This window comes from Theobroma umbraticum, unplaced genomic scaffold, assembly GCF_002168275.2.
Source record: "Theobroma umbraticum cultivar Fairchild unplaced genomic scaffold, ASM216827v3 scaffold_204.0, whole genome shotgun sequence".
Classification (NCBI taxonomy): Eukaryota; Viridiplantae; Streptophyta; class Magnoliopsida; order Malvales; family Malvaceae; genus Theobroma; species Theobroma umbraticum.
Genome location: NW_018397267.1, coordinates 2,058,988 through 2,082,056, shown reverse-complemented (window position 1 = coordinate 2,082,056; position 23,069 = coordinate 2,058,988). Strand labels below are relative to the sequence as shown.

Sequence of the window (23,069 nt, the reverse complement as noted above, 5' to 3'; positions counted from 1 at the left end):
CAACTTGTTACACTGTCTGAGAGAATTACTTCTTGTGCTGAATATCACGAGAAATAAACAATGTAGCCCATCTCAAATGCTCAGAATGTATGAGTAACAAGAAAGAAAGAAATTGATCTGAATGGTTAATCAATGAATAAATAACTCATTCGTCTAAAGACTACACAATAAAAACTTGATTCCTCAAGAATGTTACAATCACAAAATTTGGGAAGAGAAATGTAGTATCCCCATATTAAAACCAAGAAGGGTGGACAAGAAAAAAGATAAAAAAATGGGGAAACACCTATTCAGATTTTTTAGAGAGCTTCCTCTTCATTCGGCTAAAAGGCCCGACGGTACTATCCATAACATACATGTAAATAACCTGGCTCCAAGATTTATACGACTCTAAGCCCTCGTAATATTCAGGGGCGATCTTCTTCACCTTATGCAGCTTGCTCCCAGGGATCCTTGGGAAGTCATGGTGCTCATTGTGATATCCAACGCTCCATGTCAAAAGATTGAGGGGACCATAGTAAGAATATGTCTCTTGGTCAGGCTTGAATATGTAATGCTCAGAGATGAAATGGCCGGCCATTGGGTGCATTCCACCCCCAACAAATGTTGAAAGTATCAAATACGCAAAAGATTTCCAGCCCCAAAAGTAAACTAAGGTTGCATCAAGACCAATCTGAACAAATAAGTTGATGAACTCCCAATAACCAGGGGGCTTCGGTTTGAGAAATAGAGGGCGGAGTGCATAGAAGAAGAGTTGGAAGATGACCCATATGGCTTTTGTTACAACATTAGTCACAAGATGGGCTTCGGTGTAGCTTGGGACATCCATGTCCATGCCGTCTACCCCTTGGAAACGATGATGCTCAAGGTGATACTTCTGGAAAGTGACAGACATGGGCACACCAATAGGGAGGTTAGCAAAAATCCCAAGCCAACGGTTGTAGACAGGAGTGGAGAAAGCAAGATTGTGGCTGAGCTCATGAATGGCTAAGAAGAGGTTGTGGTTGAGGAAAGAACCAAAGAAGTAGGCAACTGCCAATATCTTCAGCCAGCCAGCATCATGTAGGGAAGTTGCGGTCCACAGCTGAAGCAAAACAACCACACTAATCTGCAATGCCACAGTTTCGAGGAGATGAGTATTTCTTTATCTTCATTGGTGCAAATTCAACTCTAACAGATCTATCATTTGAAAGTTCTTCAGCATAAGAGGCCAGCATAAAAAAGAAAAGATGGGGCTTAAGAGAAACGTGATGGTGACCCCAACCAAAGGTGATGAATGAACATTCTCAAATGCCAGAGCTACTTGAAAAGCAAAAATGTTACATGTGGTGCTATAATAATTGAATTAAAAACCAGTTTAAATCCTTTTTCAATAGGATCCAACAATTTGATGATAAATGTACCTCGCTCTTGCATAATATATGGCATACCAGCCTCAACCAGAGAGGGACAACACAGATTCTACTATTTAGAACTCAAACAAAGATCTTTAAGTAAAATGTGATTTGAATCCAAGAGAGACCAAGAGAAGTAGCATAACTATCCAAACAAATTACATCATAAAGCAAACGCCGCTTCTTAAGTGTTTAGTAGAGTAGTATCACCATTCTATGAAGTTGGCAAACCAGTTGAGATAGAAAGGATTACAAAAACATTCCACGAAATCTACACCACCCAACATGATCCCAAATTTGTGGTCCATAAAAGGAACAGACCCCAAAAAAAAAAGAACCCATGAAATTAAATTTCTTGACGAGCCTAGTTCCAACCAATGTCACTCGAAAGGTGGCTTCTTTCTAATACCGAAAAGAAAAAATGGAGGAAAGACCCAGATTCCCATTGAGGTAAATAACAGAATGTAGCACCCACAAACAGAAAGAAACTTAATCAAATCAAGTGCAGTTATCCACCGGCATTACCTCGGATCTAAAAGCAATGAAACAAACCAAATTGAAGAACGAGAGAAATCACAAGAGGAAGAAAAAAAGGATATAAGCTTTTGGGATACCTTAAGGAAAGCCAAAGGATCAGGGCCAAAGAGCTCTTTAATTTGAGGGTATTGAGAGAGGATCTGACGTCTCCTTGACGCATGAGGCTCATCTGTATATGACCAGAAAAAGTCGTTTGCCATTACCACTCCTTCTGTCTCTTCCTCTCTCCTTTGCACTCTCCCCATCTCTCTCTCTCTCTACAAACCGTTTATCAGTTATTTTCTTTCTCTTTTCTCTTCCTCTTCCACTGCCTGCTCTCCAGACAAGAGGTTCTCTTCCTTCAGAATGTTTTGACCCTTTTTTCCTTTATAAATCTTCATACATTTAATACACCAAAAAAGGGTATCCTTCGCCGATTTTCAGTCACTAAAAATTTAGAACCCTTCTACGTATGGACGGCGTTGGTGGAGTTCCACGGTTTTAACTTCAAAAATATCCAGGTTGGATTTTAACCCTTTAATGCCAACTGTTGGGACTTTTGGGCCAACCAACAAAAGTTAAATTTGCTGTATGAATAAACGGATAAAAAATTTGCCCCTTAAATTCTACCTTTTTTTATTTTGTTTTGAGAATCTAATCCCAGGGTTCAAACCAATCTTCCTGATTTACCAAAATAATTAATAAAAAAATTGAAAAAAAAATCAAGGATACCATATTTATTAATAATACCAGGTTCATTCATTATCCATCATCCAAGGAAAACATGAAACAGAAACAGAGACCATTGGCATAATCAGTTGCTTACATCATCTTTGGCAATGGCTGGCTAAGAATGCTAGTACTCATACCAGCCAGGGTTTCATGTCCTTAAAAGGCTTGCCCATTTTCCGAAAAAGTAAGGTAACGCGATTAAAGCAAAAGAAGAGGGAGAAAAGAACGAAGGGCAAACTGCCAAGTGTTCTTCAAAGATTGGCATGCCAAAACCAGGAGCTGGTTCATAGATTTAATTATCATATATAAACATTGAAAATCATGCTCGAACGTCAGTAACAGAAAGGAACAACAGATCATGTGATCACTTGATGCAATCATGCAACATGCAGAGGAAGATTCAAGCAACTTCACCTTCTATTCAAGTTGTTGAGCATATCTTCAGGAATTATTTTATTAGTGATTCTTGAAATGATTCATACAAAGTTCAAAGGAAGTTAGCACAAAAACCAGCAGTAGAAGCAGATAAGGCAGGACCTGATTCCAGCAAGGACTTTTGCATCTTCAAACTTTAGGCTATACAAGCATGTACAAATGTACTAAATACAATTTATGGGCTCCTACATGAACTAATTCGACTTCACCCACCAGCCCACAATAACTCGGGCATGGTTTCTTCTGAGGAGAAGTGGGAAGAAAGCACCGCGCAAATACTAGCTGGACCAAAATTAGCCAAATCAAGCGATTTGGTGATTTGGTCTTTATGTAATCAAGAGGAACGAGCAGACAATACTCAGACCACAGAGGAGATAGTTTAGACTGTACTTTTCACCTTAGGTGGGAATCGTAAGTATCAAAAATGGTATCAGGGACAATCAGTGGCAACTTATCTATATACATGAAAAGCCTTCTAAGATTCTCCCTCGTCACTGTGGCCATGTCAATTATATCCCTGCTGTCTGTAAATACCCAGAGATCCCCAGAGTTAACTCTCTTAAGACTATCACGACAGAAGGGGCACGACTGCGATCTTGATCGCCTGCAATTCATTGCAACAGATCCTTATTAGTCAAAAGAAATCTATGATCATCCAAGGCAATATAATAATAATAATAAGAATAAAAAGAAGAAATCCAAGAATCAGTGAAGTGTTAATCTAGAACTTATAGACATCCTGATTTTATGGCAACCTGCAGGTAGCCTAACCATTGACAATCTCTAAACACCAGATAAGTTGAAAACTATTTAAGGATTCTAAGCAAAAGAAGAGACAGCATAGCAAAATCATTACAGAAAAGATTACTGGATACCTTATTACAAGCACCTATAGATTTCAGGTCTAGTTTTAGTTGTTCAGAGCTTTACGATTATAAAACTATATAAAGCAAACTGGGATTCAACCTAGAACGCTATCCAAGTTAGATTCAATTGTGCTCCCTTACAATTAAAGGGAAGGAAAATCATCTTTAGATATCTCAGACTAGTCAATAATCCCTGTTTAGTTGAAGCGCAAACAGTCAGGAAGAGGTTTTACTTATGTGGTCAAGCAATTTACTTAACCCAAGACACCATTCTGAAGTGATAACATCAAGAGTATTCAAACCTAATTCCTAGATGTAGGAGACAAAATAAGTATAGATATAGAGTTTGAACGCAAGTATGATGTTGAAATCAAGACACTAGAAGACCCAAAAACATCCAAAACCATGCTGCACTAGTGGATGACATGTAAGGTTTCCCCTTACAAAGAGCAAAGAAAACATTATATTCTACATTCTACAAGCTGCATCATCATAAGCTTTAACCATAAGTTTCAAAGATTCAATTCCATCATAATTTAAATAGCATTTGAAGAACACATCCACCAGATACTTCAATTTTATTTTATTGCAACAAAGCTTCTTATTCTCCTCTTTTATTCTCCTTTCACTCCAGTGCCTCCATTCACAACATACATATCAAGCAAGGTTATGAATGCAAAACAACACAAAAATTAAGGTCCTAGAGAGGTCATTATTGTCCACGCTACATATTAGTAGGGATGGTATTCCTATCAACTCTTGGGATGTCAAAACAGGAGAACTTTGGAGGATGTTTGCATAGTTGATGTATTAATGTATGATAAAAATTCAGTAACTGCTTAAAGCAGTGTTAGGATACAAAAATTATGAAGCAAAAGAAAAAGGGATAAGGGGATGAAAGGCAGGGGAGAGGAAGAATACCATTCACGGTAACATTTCAAGCACATGGCATGGTTGCAGTTAGGCAGCACAATTTTACTGTTCATCTCCATGCATATTCCACATTCTTCTTCTCTTTCAAAATCAACATCAGTAAGCTGCCTATACTCTTCATCTTCCTTTCTTCGGTACCTTTCCATGCACACTGCTTTCTGTTTTTTATCTTCAGTATCAGTTACACCCCTCTGAAGTTGCAGTAAAGAGGGATAGATAACAGCTGGACACAGTTGGAATTCAGATGCATTAGGACAACTCAGAGTAAGAACTACATTCTATAAGCGCACCAAAACAATTAGATTGAGAAAGATACCATAGAACTCTCTTATGCTTGCTTTCCTTTCATGTGTAGACATGGTGGTAGTTCCATCCACATATACCTGCAGAGTGTGATATGATGATGAAATCAGCTAATTTTCATGATTACAAATTATCTACAAAAAGAGAATGCCACAAAGTAACAAAATATAACCTTGTAAATTAGTATTCTTAACAGCCCAAGGGCACCTGCAAGGTGACAATCCGTCCACTGCACCAAAAATAAGAAGAGGTGCGCAGCTGGACTGTACGACATTCTCATTTGAAGGCATGCACCATCATACTCCCTTGGAAAATCAGAAGCCCTGCACCTTGCATTGCATGATAAGCATTTAAGCAGAATGAGAAGAACATAATGATAATGTTAGGCAATATAGCACAAGGCTATGATCAAGTTCAGAAGAACTAATTCTAAAACAACTGTATTAGCTACATTTAGTAACCCAGTTTTAGCAGCTACAAAGAAATGTATAGCTTATTCTCTAGCTGTTTAAGATGTCGGGTATTTATTCCGTGAAGGAGGTTTTCAATATTCAAGAAAAAAGTATATCTCAGAACTTAACCAACCATTGTCTTAACAATAGTGCTATCAAATTTGTCAAGTTACAAGCAATTTCCACTGACTCTATAGATCAGTTTGACTAGCCAAAAAGCATAAATGGTATAAATGTAGTGTATAAGAATTAAATCACTGTATTCATGCAATTATTGAGCTGGGGTCAGCCGTTGGTGATCGAATATTGATGCTCGCATTATAAAGATTAAAAATAATACTGAAAGCAGTACAATCGAGTGGAACCCATTGGCCATGTGAAGTTAGATAGAAAAAATCTATCATAATAACGAAAAATGTCCCACAAAAACTTGTAATCTCGCAATCTCTCAAAAGAAAGCTTACACTCTTGCGGTACTGTAACATTATTGAAACGATTTTAACAATAAAATACCACTCAGAATTACGAAATATCTAATGCCGATTTTGGAAAAAAAAAAAGAAGAAGAAAGTATCAGTAGAAGCAACAGAACTTAACCTACTATAATCAGAAATAATAAATGCTTTACTGACCAAAACAAGCTGAAAGTAATAACTTCCCCACTTCAAAAAACAAAATGAAAAAGGAAAAGTTGAACACCCAAAATTTAGTTCTTTTTATCTTAAGAAAGGGCCAAGAATTTGACTTGGAGGGATAAAAATCAAACGCCTCAAGCTAAGAGCAGCTGAAGAGAAACAATTTTTACAGGGAAACGAGTACAACATTGTGCTGGATAAGTAAATTAGAATTCAAAATGATCTTCAAACCAAAATTTTATATTTATATTTTTTTTTTGGAGAAAAAAAAGGTTCAAGCTTTACGAACTGCAGCATTCATTCCAAACAGAAACTAGAGCAGAGACAATCAAAAACATCACCAAAAAGAAAAACCCAAACCTCAAAAGAGAAGTAAGAAAAAAAACCCAGAAATTAGGGGGAAGAAAAGGACTTACAGAGTATTAGCATGTTGGATATCAGCTTCAAGCACTTTAAGAGAGTCCTTGAAAGACTTTCGCATAGAACCTACGTACATCTCCCCCCACCCAAAATTCCGATCAATCCTCCCCCCAGAAATCAACCACCCCCCAAAAAAAACCCTAATCTCCAAACCCTTTAAAGTATTTTTTGACAGAGTCTTCGCTCTCTCTCTCTCTCTCTCTGAAGAGTCTCTCACAGAGCAGAAGTCTCTCTCTCTCTCTCTCTCTCTTTTGGTGGGTGGTTCTAGGTGGCGGTGAAAGCGCCTTGTATTCTCATCTTGAAAGTGAAGGCAAGAGTGCTAAAAGTGGACACGTGGATTATCCTGTGTCGTGGAGGCCCCAAAAACAATCAATTAATTAAATTAAAATTAAAAAAACGACGTGACCCTACGGAAAAAAACAGAAAAGAAAAGAAAAAAAAAGGCAAAGAAAATATGCATAAATTCATGCGAGAGAGCCCGTGACGTGCCCCTTATCCAATATGGAAATATCCACTATATCTACACCAGAATCTAATTTACTGACATGCAATTTTGTCAATGATTCAATATTTATTTTTATTTTCTTTCTGCTTTTTGGGAGTTATTGTCTGCCACTCGTCCTCCTTTACTTTAGGTACGTCCGATGTTGACATTTTTCCCCTCTTTTCTTCATTTGCCATTCTTGTTTCATCTTTTCACCAAACTGCCATTCCGTTTTTTTCTTTTAATATTCCTTTTTTTAATAAATATATATATCAGTTTTATATGTACATTCCTCCCTAGTAGATAAAGACAATTAGAAATTGCCTTGATGTAAGTCAACATGACGATCCATTACTCAAGCAACTATAGTATTTTTTTTTATATAGTATTTCGGTTGAGATTAAATAAATATATAGTGAAAAGAAAATATTAAATTTTAATACTTTATTAAAATATAATCATATTAAATTAATAATATAATTAATTATTAATTATTAATCTAAATAGTTTATCCTTAAAATTCGATTTCGACAATATTGCCATTGAATGTTGAATTATTATTATAATATTTTTAAATTCTTTTTGAGTGAGTTGCCATAAAGTTTTGTCACGACAATTCCCTAAGCTAATAGGCATGCCCCACTAATAATTGTAAGATATAATATACAAAAAAAATTAAATTATTTAAGAAAATTATAATAAATCTTTATATTTTTATTATATTCAATTAAGTTTTTAAATTTGTATTTTAAATTAAATAAATTTTTATAACTAATACTTAATTTCATTAAATATCATTTATTATTCTATATTATGTGATATTGACGTCGTATATTAAACATTATATATGCCTTAAATTTACGTAAAATATATGAAAGAAAGCATCTTATTATTTCATAAAAGAAAGATTTTGAAAATTAAAGTTTCTTAATATTAAAAGACAAGTCTTTTTTTATATTGAGGAATAAAGTTTTAAAATAATCAAAATATTAAACAATGAGATGAAACTTCCAGAGTAGCGTTCATTTGAGGATCACATATATAAGTGGTGTCAGATGAGATGCCACGTTGTTTCTTCCTTGGGGAATTTTCAAATAGAAAATTTAAAAATGGCATTTTTGTGGATTTCTAAGCTTGAGAGGGTAAATTCTGCACTACCTATTTATTGTAAAAGTTTTTCCACCTAATATTATTGTGTTATTTATATAATATAATTATTAGATAAATTAAATTAGTACATGATTAACTTCATTATCGGACTATTGAAATCAGTCGCTACAACATTTCCAATCATGCATGCCTTAAAATTTAGAAACTCTATTTGATATGCTATAAGTGTATAATACTTATACATTGTCATTTAATTACAAATTCTCACCAAATAAATATAAAAAATAAAAATTTAAAAATATTTTAAAATAAATATTATTAAAAGTATGATTTTTTTTAGAGTTTTTAATTTTTAACAATATTTGATTAAGTGATAATATATAAATTTTATACATTTGCAATGTATCAAATATTAACTCTAAAATTTATTCCTTAATCCAAATATTATCATGTCTAATAGTTTGTTAAAAAAATAAATACGTAGGTAGCATTTTGTATGAAGGAAGTGAAAGCACATTCTCTGCAACGTGTCTAAATAAATTACATTATAGTGTTTATTTTGTAATATATCATAATAATATAAAATTACATTGTATTCTGTAATGTTATTAAATATATTTTTACTCTTTAATTTTATTATTTTGTTAAAAATATTTTGTAATGTTATAATTAAAATAAAATATATAATATAAGAATTGTAAATTAAAATAAAATATAATATAAAAAATTAAAATTTATATAGTATACTTAAAAGAAATTAAAATAAAATATGTAATATAAAAAATTATATTAAAGAAATGAAAATAAAGTATATAAGATTATAATAAGAAATGAAAATAAAATATATGACATTAAAAATATATTTAATAAGTGATATTATAAAAAAATTTATAATAAAAAATACAAGTATACTAAACTTGTATTTTAATAAATAATCATAATTTTAAAAATTAATATTATATTTTCAGCAAAGTACTTATAAATCAAATGCTGTAATGTTATCTTTCTTATATTTTAATCATTATTTTACTTGTATACTAAATACTGTAATATTATTTTTTCTATAATCACATTACTTACAATTATATTACATTATAAAGTACCAAATACCACTATAATTTACAGCTAAAGGAGGAGTTGGTAATGGCCATAAATGATAAACCTAAAACCCAATCAACAAGTGTAATAATTAGAGAGCATTTGTTAACGTGGGCCATCATTGAGATTATGTAATTTTAAGTAGGTTTAATCTATTGGAGGTTGATACAATAATAATGGAGTTGGGAATCCAAGGTCATTTTTTTTTTCTTGTTTTTTTGGATAGTGCAATAATTCAGGAGTGCATACCAAATTGTTTGTTCAATGTAGGGCTAATTAAAGAAAGAGATTTGCCATGAAATTATCATGTTGTTGCCCGAACACCCAACATTGCAACTAATATGTTAATTGGTCCTCAGTTATGGATTCCTAATAAAAAAAATAAAATTAATAAAAATTGAAAGATAAATCTTAAATATGTGACTTACAACTCACATATATATATATATATATGTTAAAGTTTAATTGCTTGAGGTTGAGATTTTTTTAGGTATCCTCACATTTTAATTGGTCAAGGATCGAACCCTTGATCTTGCAAATTGGAGGCTTCAGCCCCGATTATCTAATAATTAAAAAATTATATGTAAAATTTATTTGTAAAAAATTTTGATTTTAGAGATTTGTTTGTACATTTTGAATTATTTCATTAAATTTAAATGTAATATTCGATCACATTAGATAGGAATGTAATTATTAAAATATATATATAAAGATTTAAGTCTATGTTACAAATTTATTTGATCAATCATACTTGAACTTGAATCATTACAAAAATCACTTCTAATCTAAGGTGACAAAAAGAAAAAATAAAATCCAATTGTGTATAACTCTCTTAATATTTATCTTATTTAAAAATTTGTAAAAAAAATAAAAAGTCTATATTTGATCCATTGTGTATATAGTTTTATACACTATAATTAACCATTAAGTACCATCTTGTAAATTTATAAAGATAAAAATTAAAAAATACATAAAATAAATAATTTTTAAAATATCAATATAATTCTATTATTGTTAATCAAAACCCCAAAAAAAAGTAAGTAATCCTTTGCAAATCTATCAGCGACTAAGGGAGAGAAACAGGGGGCGGTGGCAGTTGTGACAGATGGGTTCATTGAGGGTAGATGCGTGCCGTCCAACTCATCCAGCGGCAACGTTATCACAAATTGTGACACTGCATTCAACAAATGATTATTTACTTCATTGTTTATATATAAAATGGGGGAATTAGACTATAAGATTGTGATGCCTTCTTGTCTCTTTCACTTAATTTGTTATCTTTTCAACACTTACCTATAAAACGTCTACTATAAACTCAATTCGAATTCGTCTAATCGAGGATAAGTATAAGCACTAGGGAGCCTTACTTTTTAGACCAAAGCATTAAAAAGCCTTCATATCAAGAAGAATAATCACGTACTAGATAATACTACAAGAATGCAAGTCCATTCTTTTTTTACTATTCTTAGTAAACAAATTAAAGAGAGGATGGGGCCAATAGTAAGCAACCTTTTTTTTTTTTCCATGTCATTTATTCTTTTCTGAAGAGGTATAATTTTATTATTTATTTTTTTAATGTAATTAAAAATAAAAAAAATTAAGATTAAAAGAAAGCATAATACTTAAAAAAAAATTTAAATAATTTTTTATTTTATTATGTTTAATATAGTTTTTATATTTTTATTTTTATTACTTAATTATTATAATTATATAATTAATTAATTATTATTAATCAAAATGACATTTGTTATTTTAACATATCAGGTCATTAAAATGGCATTGATATAAATAGTGAAAAATATCTCATAACTAATCATTATGTCAAATTAACATATCAGGTCATCATTAAATTATAATATGTCAACATGTTACGTGAAATAGAATGATTTTGACTAACAACAATAAGTGAATTATTAATGATAAGCGTATTTAGTTTAAAATACAAGTATAAGGACTTGATTAAATGTAAAAAAAAATATTTAAAATTTTTTAATTATTTAAATTTTTTTTAGATATTATAGAAATTTACTGTAAGGAAATAATTAAATATTTTAACTTTTAATCATTTTTTAATCAAAATGATAAAATTTTACTCATTTAGGAGAAATGATTTGGTTAAAAAAAAAAGAGAAAGGATAATAAATTTAAAATATTACTTTAAGTAGAGTGGAAACCTCGAAAGAATGGCCCATTTGGTTTAGGGGTCCGGCTAATTACCAAACGTGGGCCTGAACAAAATTTAGGTTCACATGGCCAAGTCTCAATCAGAATAAGGCTGAGCCTGAGGAGAAAAATATGGGCTCAGGCTCATTCCGCTTAATACTAAATTATCCATATAACTCCTCGTAATTAACGAAGACAGATAGGCTTCTGAGTTCGAAGTACGCTGGTCTGATCAGCCCCGATCAGTCCTTCGCTGCCAGTGTGATGACAACCAAAACCGTCCACGGAATCATTTCCTCTCTCCCAAAATGAGAACCTTAATTTGTAAAAATCCAATCAAATTCAGAATCGCAAACTCCCAAATATCACCTTCAGGCTTCCCCTTCCGTTTTCCGTCACGAGAAAATTTAAGGTTCCGTCACATCTCCCGTGGCAAATACTCTCACATCCCCGGAAGAAGCATCGACGTTTCTCCCGCCAAAGCTTCTTTATCAGCTGAATCCCCGAGTTACGGCGGGTGGGACGATTTTGAACCTGGTAGTTGGTCTGCCAACTCGGGTGAGTCTGCTCAGTTTCGTGACTTCCTTGTTTCTATCGGAATCGACGATAAGAGACATGTCTTTATGTTTTTATTGGGACTTGTTTGTGCCTTGGCGATTTCTAGGGTCAGAGTTTCTACAATTATTGTATTTCCAGCTTCTGTTTTGGTTTTTGGTATTGGGTTTTCGTTTGGTTTTGTTAAAGGAGGGAGCTTCAATGAGTTAAGCTCAACTAAGAGAAGGTCAAAAGAGGAGATTTTAAGAGGTTATAGTGATAAATTGAGGAATTTAGCTGATTTTTTTTATGGGTTTGACGTTGAAGTAAATAAGTTGAAGAATAATATACAAAGAGCTATTGATTCTAACAGAATTACTATACGCGATTTGGAGAATTATGTTAGTTTAGTGGAATCGATGAGGCTATCTGCTTCAAATGCTAGAAATGTTGTTGAAGCTTCTGTGGATAACGTGGGGAACTCTTATAGAGAGAATCAGAAACCATCAAGTAAGAAAAAGGAGCCTGGTGAATTTGGGCTTCAGTGGTTGCAATATCTTGGGAATTTTTTAGGAAAAAAATCTGTGGCTTCAAATCCTAATAAAGTAAAATATGATGTTAAGTCAGAGCGTGTGGATACTGATTTAAATAATCAAACTCGAGGAGATGTTTCATTCCCTCTTGTTGAAGATAGAGTTTCTAGTTCACCAAATAAGAGAAAAGGAGTTTCAAATCAAGGCTTTGCTCAAGATTCTTTAAATAATTATGCTATTAATGGAGATAGAGATAATAGAATAGATATTGATATGGAGAATGGGAAAATAAGGTCTGAATTTCTTGGTGGAAGAGCTAAGAGATTTCTTGAAAGTGAAGGATATAATTACGAGAGTAACAGATTGCAGTTTGTGAATACTCATGGCATCTCTTTTGACTCTAGTCATGGTAATGAGAGTAGAAGATGGAAATATGATGACAATCTACTTGATTCTGTGGATTTTAGTGTCAGATTGGAACATACAAAAACTGAAGCCTTATTTCTCCATGAGCAGCTGCTTCAGAGATCTAGTTGCAGGTCTTCCCACAATGGAAAGAAGAGTGAGAATGAGGCATATGGAAAGAGGCAGTGCTATGAAGATGATTCCCACCTGGCTGATCAACTATCTGCGCATGAGAATGAGGTCAGCTCTTCATCCTCAAAGTTTGCAGATGATGTGGTCTTTGATAAGTATCTTACAGAAGCTTGTGGTCTTCTGAAAGAAGCCAAGGAGTATATGAAGGGTAGACATGATGAAGAGCGTGTACAGATCATCTTGAATAGGTCTGCCACATTACTGTCACAGGCCATCACGATGAAGCCCATGAGTCTGTTGGCTGTGGGCCAGTTAGGTAACACTTATCTTCTTCATGGAGAATTGAAACTACATGTTAGCCGTGAGCTGAGAACTCTTCTTGCTAGAAATGATCCCATAATTGGTGAGATGCCACGAGGAAGAGTTCTCAAGGGACTAGATGATCAATTTTTCAGTAGAGATAAATTTGTATCCCTCCTAGTTAATGCTTGTGAAGAGTGTGAAGCGCTCCTTGTGAGGGCTGGTCGAAAATATCGGCTGGCATTATCAATTGATGGAGATGATGTGAGATCCCTATATAATTGGGGTCTTGCTCTATCATTCCGTGCACAGTTGATTGCAGACATAGGACCAGTAAGCATTTCCTTCAACAGTAATTTAATTTGTTGTCTGTTATTTAAATTCTCTTGGTCAAAAAAGGAAACAATTTTATCAACTTTTTGATGAGTGATCTTCATTAGGCTTAGATCATTTACAGTTAAATGTTGGAGGCTCAAAGGTTGGTTTAAAGTTTTGGCATTTATCTAATTTCCTACTAAATGGACAGTTTTATCTGGATTGGCATTTTGAACCTTGTTGGGCCTTTTTCTTTTTCCTTACAAGTGTTTATTGCAGAACATTTTAATGAATGTTGGAGTTTATCTTTCCAATTTCAGGAAGCAGCTTTTGATGCTGACAAACTATTCTTGGCTGCGATTGATAAATTTGATGCCATGATGACTAGAGGCAATGTTCATGCACCTGATGGTATGTCTATGTTCTTTGTGTCAGTCAAGAAGTGCGATGTCACAATGATGATATGCTAACTGAATTGAAACTCTTATGACCGTTGACAACTGATTTATGGGTATAACTGAAATGTAATCACAAAATAGATTTTGTTCTGCAATGTGTGCTATTTAAGTGCATTTGCTTGTGGTTGGGTTAAGAAAATCATTTATGTATATTCTAAACTTTATCTTAGTACTTGGCCATGTCTACATGATTATATGTTCTGTATATTTTTGGGATTGTGGCAATAGAGCATTCCTGTTTGCTGCATGGCAAGTATAATTTAATATATATTGAGTGAATATGCAAATTCCCTTGACTCTTGCATATGTCTGAATCGCAGCCCTCTTTAGATGGGGAGTCACATTGCAGCAAAGATCTCGCTTAAGGCCTGGTAATAGTAAAGAGAAGGTGAAGTTGCTACAGCAGGCTAAGAGGTTATATGAAGATGCACTCCATATGGACTCCAAAAATCTGCAAGTAAGAGATGCCTTATCATCATGTATATCTGAGCTCAACTATAGGTATTTTTAGCCATTATGAGAGCAGTCATGTAAACTTGAATGATTCATTCTTTCTAAGTTTCTCTGCTCGGGGCCTGTGGTATTTGCTTATTTTTTCTTTCCAATGCAAATCAACGTGCACGGCTTCTTGTCATCATTGTGTAAAATAAACAATAATATCAGTAATAATAAAAAGGCAATTGAAAATACATCCTCTGATTATCTTCTTACATCCCTTGGATAGCTAACAGCAGTACAGCACTAAGCATCAGAACGGTGTCTAGGGTCTATGTACGCATTCAATTTGCTGTTAAATTCTGTTGAGTGTGGGAATTTCCTTAAAGGATGCCTTACTCCAAATAGTTGGACCTTCTTGGATGTTTTTGTTGAGATATGTTTTCTCAAGTTTGATAGCTCTTTATTAATTGCCAACATATATTTAGACTTCTGGTTAATGCTTATTCCGCAAGAAAACTACAGTATAATAGTAAAACTGAATGGATATCTAGTATATTCTAGTCTTCTAGAAGTTGACATTTCGTCATGGTCCGTGCCAACCATACGACAATGTCTAAATGATCCAAAACCGAACTATAGACAGCATGTTTTCAGCCGCAAGCAAGGTTTATGTCAAAACACAATCTTGAATGTGTTTGATTTTTGGCAAAACTCAAGTTAAGAAAATGGAACAAAGCAGAGAGAGAAGCCCTGTCTTTTTGCAGAATGCCTGGTATGTTAAGAGGTTTGAAAGAGAGGACGTCATGTACCTTCCAAACATTGACAGGCCTTGAAACTATTAAGCTAAAATTGGTTTCATTTAACTCATAAATATTTTTCCATTAAGTCAATTACTTCAGGTTGATTGTCTTTTTAAGATTCTGAATCTCCCTGAATTTATACATTGGATCATAATCACCAAACATAGGTTCAATTATGGATTTTCTTTGTGGTTTTTGGTGTTATGTTCTGGATCTTTCTACACTAATCCTAAGCCATAGACCTCAATTGTTCACGGAAAACTTTCATCATTCCAGCAAAGGTAACAATCCCAGCTAAGGTTCCATCGTCTTCGACAACCCACACGTAGCTTACACGGTGTGCAAGTGCCTGAATCATCACTGCCACCAACGAGCTCCATGGATAACACACAATCGCCTCTGATCTCCTCACCAATCTAGCTGAATACCCTCCTAACCTCCCACCCCTCCCCACCCCAAACTCCTCATCCGACGAAGATGAATAAGATGACGAAAACGAAGCTCCCGACGAGATCCCTGAATCTTCTTCCATCAACTCCAAAGCCTGCTCTAGATTCCTCTCCTGCAACCTCTCTTTCACCAATTGAATTAAGTCCTCCGGCCGTCCACCGCAGTCTATATAAGCCATCAAATCACCAGCTGAAAGGTAGCAATGGCAGCCGCTACATCCTCCCCACAAGAATTCAACGTGAAAGGCGAAATTTCGCCGATCAACTTGCCGTCCGTGTCGACGATAGCAACGGACGTTTGCATCTCAAGGACTGAGCAATCAAGGGTAAGGCCAAAGAAGCCGGGTCATCATAATGGACGGCCAGGATGTTCTGGCTGTCGCTGATGTTAAGGGAGTTGATCGGATTGACAGCGGTGGGGCTGAAAAGGCCAATGGAATTGAGAAGGTAACGGATTATATCTTCTTGAGTGAGCCAACAATATTCGCGGTTGCTGTGAAGGGTTGAATTAGAAAGAGTTATCTGGAGAAGCTTTTTCCTGGAATTCGTGGTGCCGCTTTCCAATGGTATCACAAGATTCTGGGCTCCTTCCAGAATCAGATCTATAGCCTCCACCAAGCTGAAAAATTAAACACGAATTTAATTAGATTAACGTATGGTGTGCTTAACCAAATCTTAAGAAACTGATATATTTAATTAATTCAAATAAAGACTGAACAGAAAAAAACGAAAACGCGTCATTAACCCAAAAAAAAAAAAAAAACCAACCTTGCGTTAGGTTCTAAATGTCTGACAAGGCCAGGAACCTTAGGAATTAGGACAGATACTGGAGCCTGAAGGGCTGTCCCAGGGTTCGACAGGTTTTCTTCCTTACACAAAAAGCAAATGATATCCACCATGCAAACTTTGCCTAGACAACGACACTCCTCAAAACCGGCGTCAGTCTTGTCGGCGCCCGGCAGATAACGATGATCGCAGTTCCAAACGCTAATATAGTTGTCCCCGAATCTTTTCAAAACCGACAACGCGTGGCCAACCGTCGCGGAGATAGAGAGGGACCTCAGCGCAGGCTTTCCAAGGCATAGGTCGGATACTTCACGAGCCAATAAACTCACTGCCATGCACGACCGGAGAGAAATGAGAGAGCTAAGAGCTTGTTCTTTAACTGGATGTTTCTAGAGAAATGGAGGCGATGCAGTTTTCAAGGTGTGTAGGGATGATGATGACTTCCACAAAAGTAAAGAGGTGGAGAAATTTTCGGTGGGAGCGTGTGTTATTTATAGGAAGTTAGTAACCGGGAATACCCGGTCAGCCGGGTAATAATATTTGAAACGGTTATGGGTTGTGGTGAGAGTGGAGCCCGAATTAGAACCGTTTACAGCTATGAGAGTTGTGTACTTCGAAAATCAGAAATCAGGGGACTCTGATTGATTTGTCTTCCCATTTTTTCTAATGTAAAGCTATGGTGACTGGTGAAAGAGACCTTAAATTGGGCCAGCTTGGGTTTGGTTGGCAACTTGTCTTAGTAAATTGTTGTTTAATTAAGCAGTTTTTCTTGGAGGCTTAAGGCAAGTGAAAAGTCTAGTGTGTTAATTCTCTTTAAACCGAACATTATTGACCAATTGATAAACTTTTTTTGGTTGGTTTTTGTTGGTGAATATGTTTAACCATTCATAATTTCTTACTATAAATAGGGTAAATTTTATCTACGTCTCTTCTAATTTTAACTTTTCTCATATTATATTTGTAGTTTTTTTAATTAGTATAATTGTGGATAATTTCTATTCTTACAGATAGTTAATATTTCAATTTACTTAATAAAATTAACAAAATACTTTCAATTCAAAGTTAATCTCTTTGTTTACAATAAAAGGTATTTTACTTAATCATTTGTAAGAATAGAACTTATCTACATGATGTTAATTGTGAAAAAAAAATACTTAATGTTAATTGAAAAAGAAAATCATATTCGTATTACAAACTTAAAAATCTAAAAAATATAACTACAGTTTGTCATTCAAAATAGTTTATAAGTTAAAAAGAATGGGTTTATTTCATTGTATAAATTTCGGCCATTCTTATGATAATTTGTATAACTTTTTATTACAATATTATATATAACTTTTTATATTACAGAAGTATGATTTGAAAGCTTGCAATTTTAATCTACTTGCTACAACCAAATTATATAATTGCAACTAAATAAATTTTTATAATTATAATTATAATATTATTTATTATCTTATATTTACATAATGATGATATGAAATATATCATATTTATATATTATTTTTAAAAAATTTACTTAAATTTATATCATGTGGTATATAAAATTATCAAATCTAAAATTATATAATAATATCGTACCACGGCACCAAGCAAGCTTAAGCCTAACTTGCGCAGCCGAGAGTAGGCAGTAAACCGGCAGGCCTGCCATCTCTATAGACGTCCAGAAATTATTGTAACTAGGGATCTTTCAGCAGCACAGAAAGATATGCGAACACAATTCATGTTTAGCTTTTATGTACGGAACGAGCTGTCCTTTTCCTTGCAGGGAGATATTTTGAAGGCATGATAAATTCCAGCGGCAACTTTGATTTGCTTTCTCGAAAAACGCTTGGGGGATGCTCCTTTGTCAATTGAATTCCAGTAATGCGATCTGGTGGGTAATATCTTTTGGTTTTGCCGTCTGATGTGCAAGTGAAAGACCTTCTCTTCATTCTTCATTGATGCTTTAAAAGCTCTGTGAACTTTAGCCACTGCCACGGCCCAGAGTTTTAGGCTGCCTGGCGTATTACTAGCCGTCGACTCCCAAACCCCAAGTTCAATGAAAATACATCGATTTTCTAATCTAAATGCAGAAAAAACCCCATGGTCGTGCCGGTCATTTCATTTCTTTTACCAACTAAACCAAAGACAAGTCCCGGGTTTAACCTGGGCAGGCTGCTTCTTCCGATAGGAAAAAGTTAAAGGTCATTTGTCAAAAATATTAATTTAGGCCTAAGTTTTCTGAGGTGATAATCTGTGGAATACTGGAATTCAATTAGAAAAAGTGCCGTTAAAAAGAAAGGAGAAAGTCATGAACCTATCATAATTAGTTTGTCAACATTGGTCTTGTCATATGTATATATACATCTGCCTAACTCACCAAATAATAAATCCAAAATTTTAAAACTATTAAATTTAGTTTGGAGAACAAAAAGTGTTATTTTTCTTTTTTTTTTTTAAAAAAAAAAAGCCCAACTAGTTTAAAAGTTTATATATATATGTAAACATTTTGAGATATAATTTTTTATTATTTTTTACTAAACTTTCATATATTATGAATATTACAATACTCTATATTTCTAAATTTTTAAAGATCATTATTCAATTACAAAGGACAGAAGTTTATACATATTCTCTTACAAATTGGGGAAAACATTCATTCATAAGGGTCCAAACAAATTAATTTACACGAAGGCTGAAAGAGACCACACATTGCCGCGTGAAAAATGACCTAAAGTTTTTTTATAATGGATAACAAAATTTTCCAGTGTAACGTAGTATAATTTTGACTATGTTGAGGATCGTCAAGGGTTAAGCCACTTGAGCAACGTGCAGCCTGTGCCCTATATTTTCCAATAAGATGTAGCGTACAGCCCATATTAAGATTTGACATTTAACCAATCTTTATTCTTTACCATATTCAACATGTTCATTGCATTCAACCATCAAATTCCATATTACACATACATACATCAAGTCCGGCCTGTTTTCTTTTACTAAAATTACATCAAGAATTAATAAGGGCAAATGAGAAAAAGAAAGAGAGGATTCTCTCAAGATATGAATGAATAAAACCAATTGATATTAATTTCAAGGAACTAAAACAAACGTTAAAACTTACTATTTGATTATTGTTAAAAATTTATAAGGATATTATTACTAAAAATATTAACGTATATTTAAGGGTGTATTTTTAATGATCGAATTATTTGACCAATTTGATTATAAATTTTGGATATTGATATTTAATTCAAATAAATTAAAAAATCAATACCTTTAATTACCTTTAAACTGAAATGAAAATAATCGAATTGATTTAATCAAAATTCAATTAATTCAATCGATTATTCCATGTCAATCCAAGTTTGCTCAATCCTAAGTATAAGTGAAAATTAAATGTATCAAATCAAATTTTTTTGTTGAATAGTTTTGAATTTGAATCATGCATTTCATGTTTATTTTAAAGTTTAAAATATAATCGTATTTAGTAAATAATATTTAGGATTATTAATTATTTAGCTACTTTAAATGGGATTTCGCATGAGTTTAATCCAAACTTTTTGTTCCATTTTATTATACAGTTATTATATCCAATCGTGTTGAAGTATTGGTTGAATTTGGATATTAATTAGTAGTTTTTTTTTTTTTGGAGGCCAAGCCTCACCTGTAGAAAACGGGTGCCACGGAGCAACCCGATCCATTTCTGCGTCAGCGATGACGTTTACGGAACTTGACTGAATGTGGTCCCTGAAAATCTAACGAGCCTGGTTACAAAGACCGCAACAAAGAGGAATGGGGAGTACACAGAGTGCCCATGCTACCAGTCGGATTAAGGACACGTGTAGGTAGCAATCAGTCATCAGCTTCCGCGCTTAAGACGCGTTCGGTTTCACTTTGATAAAAGAAATATCCAACGGTAGGATCTATTGCAAGGTGAAGACAAACAAGTAGCTGTCCCACCCCGTACACGTCACTGTACTAAATCCGTACTTACTTTAGAACGATGTGCCACGTATGCCTTCCGACATTTTGTCGATCTCGAACTGGGGAATGCTATTGTCTTTCATTTTCCAAGGGTGATTGAATTTGCCAAGGAAAAAACACAGGACATGGCTAGTACCGGTAGGCTCACTGTCATCAATCAATTTGTTAAATGTTCCAATCATTACTTATACGATTTCAAAAAAATGAAAAAAAAGAGAACATAACAAGTTAACAACAAAGACTTCTGTTTTACCATATTCTTATCAAAAATGTTAAGAGATGCAAGATTTTGCATCCTTTTGCATAATTTTATACCAATAATTAAAAGTAACAAAAGTAAGGTACAATAATCCGTTCGAAATTGACTCGATGCCAACTAACATTTTCTCTTAAGTCGAGTTATTGGTGATAACAAAATTTTAATACAGTGAAAAACGATTATTTTTTAAAAATAAAAAAAGTTAAGATTTTTAAGATTTGTTAATGATTTTTTTAAAAAAGTACTTTTTATGATTAGTTAAAATACTAATTTTAAACTAATAGAGTTAGATTAATAGATGCTTATAGTTAAGGATGGTTAGTTTAGAAAAGATTGTTGTATTTTTGCACTGTTTTTTTATTAAATTCAAGAGGAGACAAATGCATTGATTATAAATTTCTTTCTTTAAATAATAACTTAACCGGTGGTGTTAAATGCTAGTTAACATGTGTAATGATAAAGTTTTTGTAGTAAATATAGTAATTAGCAATTAATATGATAAATTTCAATGCGTTAGGAAAGAGATATTACCTAATACAATATAGTGATTTTAATATAAATAAGTGCTTATAAGGCACTAGTTTGGCTTCTGCGATGTCGTTAGTTTTTCTTTTGGGACTCCTTTTGCACATGTTAAGTTGTGCTCTGTTTATTGCTATTTAGTTCATGTAAGAGAAGAAAAAGATGAAGGAAACATGTAAGAAATGCTTTGCTAATAGTAATTAGTATTCCTTTTAGGCTTTCAAGCTACACGACCATTTTAAACTTCTTAAGTATCAGACCAAACTGATCAATTTCGGCCCATTTGAAAGGAAAGCTGCCAGACTCAGACCCAACACAGAGAGTTGCTAACAAAACATTTTGGGCCTATTCTGTTTTAAAAAGAACAGGGTTCCAGGCTAAGCCTAGTTCAGAAGATGGGCTTGGTTCATTTGGACGGAGCCTGGGCTTGTTTGACCTCGGACCAGGGAGAGGGCCGGCTGACGACCTCGTCATAATTGGATCACAAGGTACTGGAATTGTTTGACCATCTGGTTTGCATACGTGGAATGTCGGATGCCCGTCCTGTCGCCACCATACAGCCTGAAAGTCAGCGTCGGGAATAATGTGCTGACTGGGTTCATCGTCATACTTCCTCTGTGATTCGTGGCTGTGGATAAGCGCGTTAGGCAGATTCCTTGATTCCCGTCTACCGCCTGTGGTACTATCCAAAACAACATTAAAATAGGCAAGTGCTTATCAAGTTATCATTCCATAAAAAAAGTTTGACCCTTTCTAAACCATTAATAGAATTTGATATTTTTTAATTTATTTATATTATGTAAATAATTATAAAGCATAATGAAGATTAATATGTAAATGTCCAAATCCATATACACATATGCAAATTTGTGGACTTTGAATTACAAGAGATTAATAATTTTTTATTTTGATGATTATTTTTATAATTGGATTTGGAAAATGAGTTGACATGGTAATTTCTGATCATGAAATTATTCATTAAATATGTGAAATAATTATTTTAGATGCTCCCGTACCACTATTTTGTCTTGTTAAGGAATAGAATGCGATGATTTCTATTTTGTTTCATAATTACCTTTTACAAATTTATCAAATCTTAAGTTATAAGAAAAGAAGAAATAAGGAAAGGGAAAAATAGAGGATTTTCGGAACCAGATCCTATCGCCGGTGAGTTGGAGAGAAAGAAAGAAAATAAAAAAATAAAAAAAAAGTGAAGGGGAAAAGAAAAAATTATAATAGCAGTAGCATTAAATTTTTATTAATTAATTATAATTATTATTTTCATTATAATTTAATGATTAAATTATAAGAAGTTTACATTTATTTAAATCAGATTCTTAAACTAATGGTATAAATTAATACTATTATTAATATATTCAATTTCAATGAATTAAACCTTATAGTAACAATTCGATGTTATTATTTCATTTCGTTGATTCAATGTTCTGTAACAGTTTTAAAATATTTAAATTTAAAATTACTATGGAGAAGGTGTGGAATTTGAAAGGAGGGCATAAATTAAAAAAAAGTTCCCTACAACTATCCCACCTGATCATTGCCCAAACTCATTTTGTTATAATTTGTAAGCTTTAAGATTCCTAAATATAGATAGCAAAATCCAAACCACCACG

At 33.5% G+C, this 23,069-nt stretch overlaps 4 protein-coding genes across 5 annotated transcripts; 1 reads left to right on the top strand and 3 right to left on the bottom strand.

Annotated features, from left to right (window-relative positions):
• Nucleotides 1–104: 104 nt before the first annotated feature.
• Nucleotides 105–2,420, bottom strand: DES-1-LIKE (fatty acid desaturase family protein). The gene is made up of 2 exons (XM_021439130.2): nucleotides 2,009–2,420; nucleotides 105–1,108 (listed from the first exon to the last, which is right to left on the bottom strand). The coding sequence occupies exons 1-2, from the start codon at nucleotides 2,174–2,176 to the stop codon at nucleotides 287–289; spliced, it is 990 nt and encodes a 329-aa protein (XP_021294805.1). The 5' UTR covers nucleotides 2,177–2,420; the 3' UTR covers nucleotides 105–286.
• Nucleotides 2,421–3,057: 637 nt separating this feature from the next.
• Nucleotides 3,058–6,968, bottom strand: LOC110424537 (E3 ubiquitin-protein ligase AIRP2-like). 2 transcript variants are annotated; one of them, XM_021439131.2, is made up of 5 exons: nucleotides 6,683–6,968; nucleotides 5,352–5,508; nucleotides 5,193–5,259; nucleotides 4,865–5,099; nucleotides 3,058–3,681 (listed from the first exon to the last, which is right to left on the bottom strand). In XM_021439131.2, the coding sequence occupies exons 1-5, from the start codon at nucleotides 6,760–6,762 to the stop codon at nucleotides 3,471–3,473; spliced, it is 750 nt and encodes a 249-aa protein (XP_021294806.1). In that variant the 5' UTR covers nucleotides 6,763–6,968; the 3' UTR covers nucleotides 3,058–3,470. The 2 variants fall into 2 exon arrangements, with proteins under 2 accessions (XP_021294806.1, XP_021294807.1); XM_021439132.2 differs by having other exon boundaries at nucleotides 5,352–5,502; nucleotides 6,683–6,959.
• Nucleotides 6,969–11,740: 4,772 nt separating this feature from the next.
• Nucleotides 11,741–14,905, top strand: LOC110424534 (uncharacterized). The gene is made up of 3 exons (XM_021439128.1): nucleotides 11,741–13,778; nucleotides 14,081–14,171; nucleotides 14,539–14,905. Exons 1-3 carry the CDS (start codon nucleotides 11,850–11,852, stop codon nucleotides 14,727–14,729), a joined length of 2,211 nt encoding a protein of 736 aa, XP_021294803.1. The 5' UTR covers nucleotides 11,741–11,849; the 3' UTR covers nucleotides 14,730–14,905.
• A 604-nt stretch (nucleotides 14,906–15,509) lies between these two features.
• LOC110424535 (CBS domain-containing protein CBSX5-like) lies at nucleotides 15,510–17,167 on the bottom strand. Its single transcript, XM_021439129.2, is given in 4 exon segments — nucleotides 15,510–16,101; nucleotides 16,104–16,214; nucleotides 16,217–16,524; nucleotides 16,674–17,167. Coding segments are annotated over 4 exon segments (1,188 nt in total). The 5' UTR covers nucleotides 17,027–17,167; the 3' UTR covers nucleotides 15,510–15,685.
• Nucleotides 17,168–23,069: the final 5,902 nt, after the last annotated feature.

Bases quoted from the DNA above. Each gene is read 5' to 3' on its own strand.
- DES-1-LIKE (XM_021439130.2), bottom strand. From the start codon at position 2,176: ATGGGGAGAGTGCAAAGGAGAGAGGAAGAGACAGAAGGAGTGGTAATG. The intron at 1,109-2,008 runs GTATCCCAAAAG...GTGGCATTGCAG, and splicing joins ATCCTTTGGCTTTCCTTAAG to ATTAGTGTGGTTGTTTTGCT.
- LOC110424537 (XM_021439131.2), bottom strand. From the start codon at position 6,762: ATGTACGTAGGTTCTATGCGAAAGTCTTTCAAGGACTCTCTTAAAGTG. The intron at 5,509-6,682 runs GTAAGTCCTTTT...ATGCAATGCAAG, and splicing joins ATCCAACATGCTAATACTCT to GTGCAGGGCTTCTGATTTTC. The intron at 5,260-5,351 runs GTTATATTTTGT...CACACTCTGCAG, and splicing joins TAAGAATACTAATTTACAAG to GTATATGTGGATGGAACTAC.
- LOC110424534 (XM_021439128.1), top strand. From the start codon at position 11,850: ATGAGAACCTTAATTTGTAAAAATCCAATCAAATTCAGAATCGCAAAC. The intron at 13,779-14,080 runs GTAAGCATTTCC...TTCCAATTTCAG, and splicing joins TGATTGCAGACATAGGACCA to GAAGCAGCTTTTGATGCTGA. The intron at 14,172-14,538 runs GTATGTCTATGT...TCTGAATCGCAG, and splicing joins CAATGTTCATGCACCTGATG to CCCTCTTTAGATGGGGAGTC.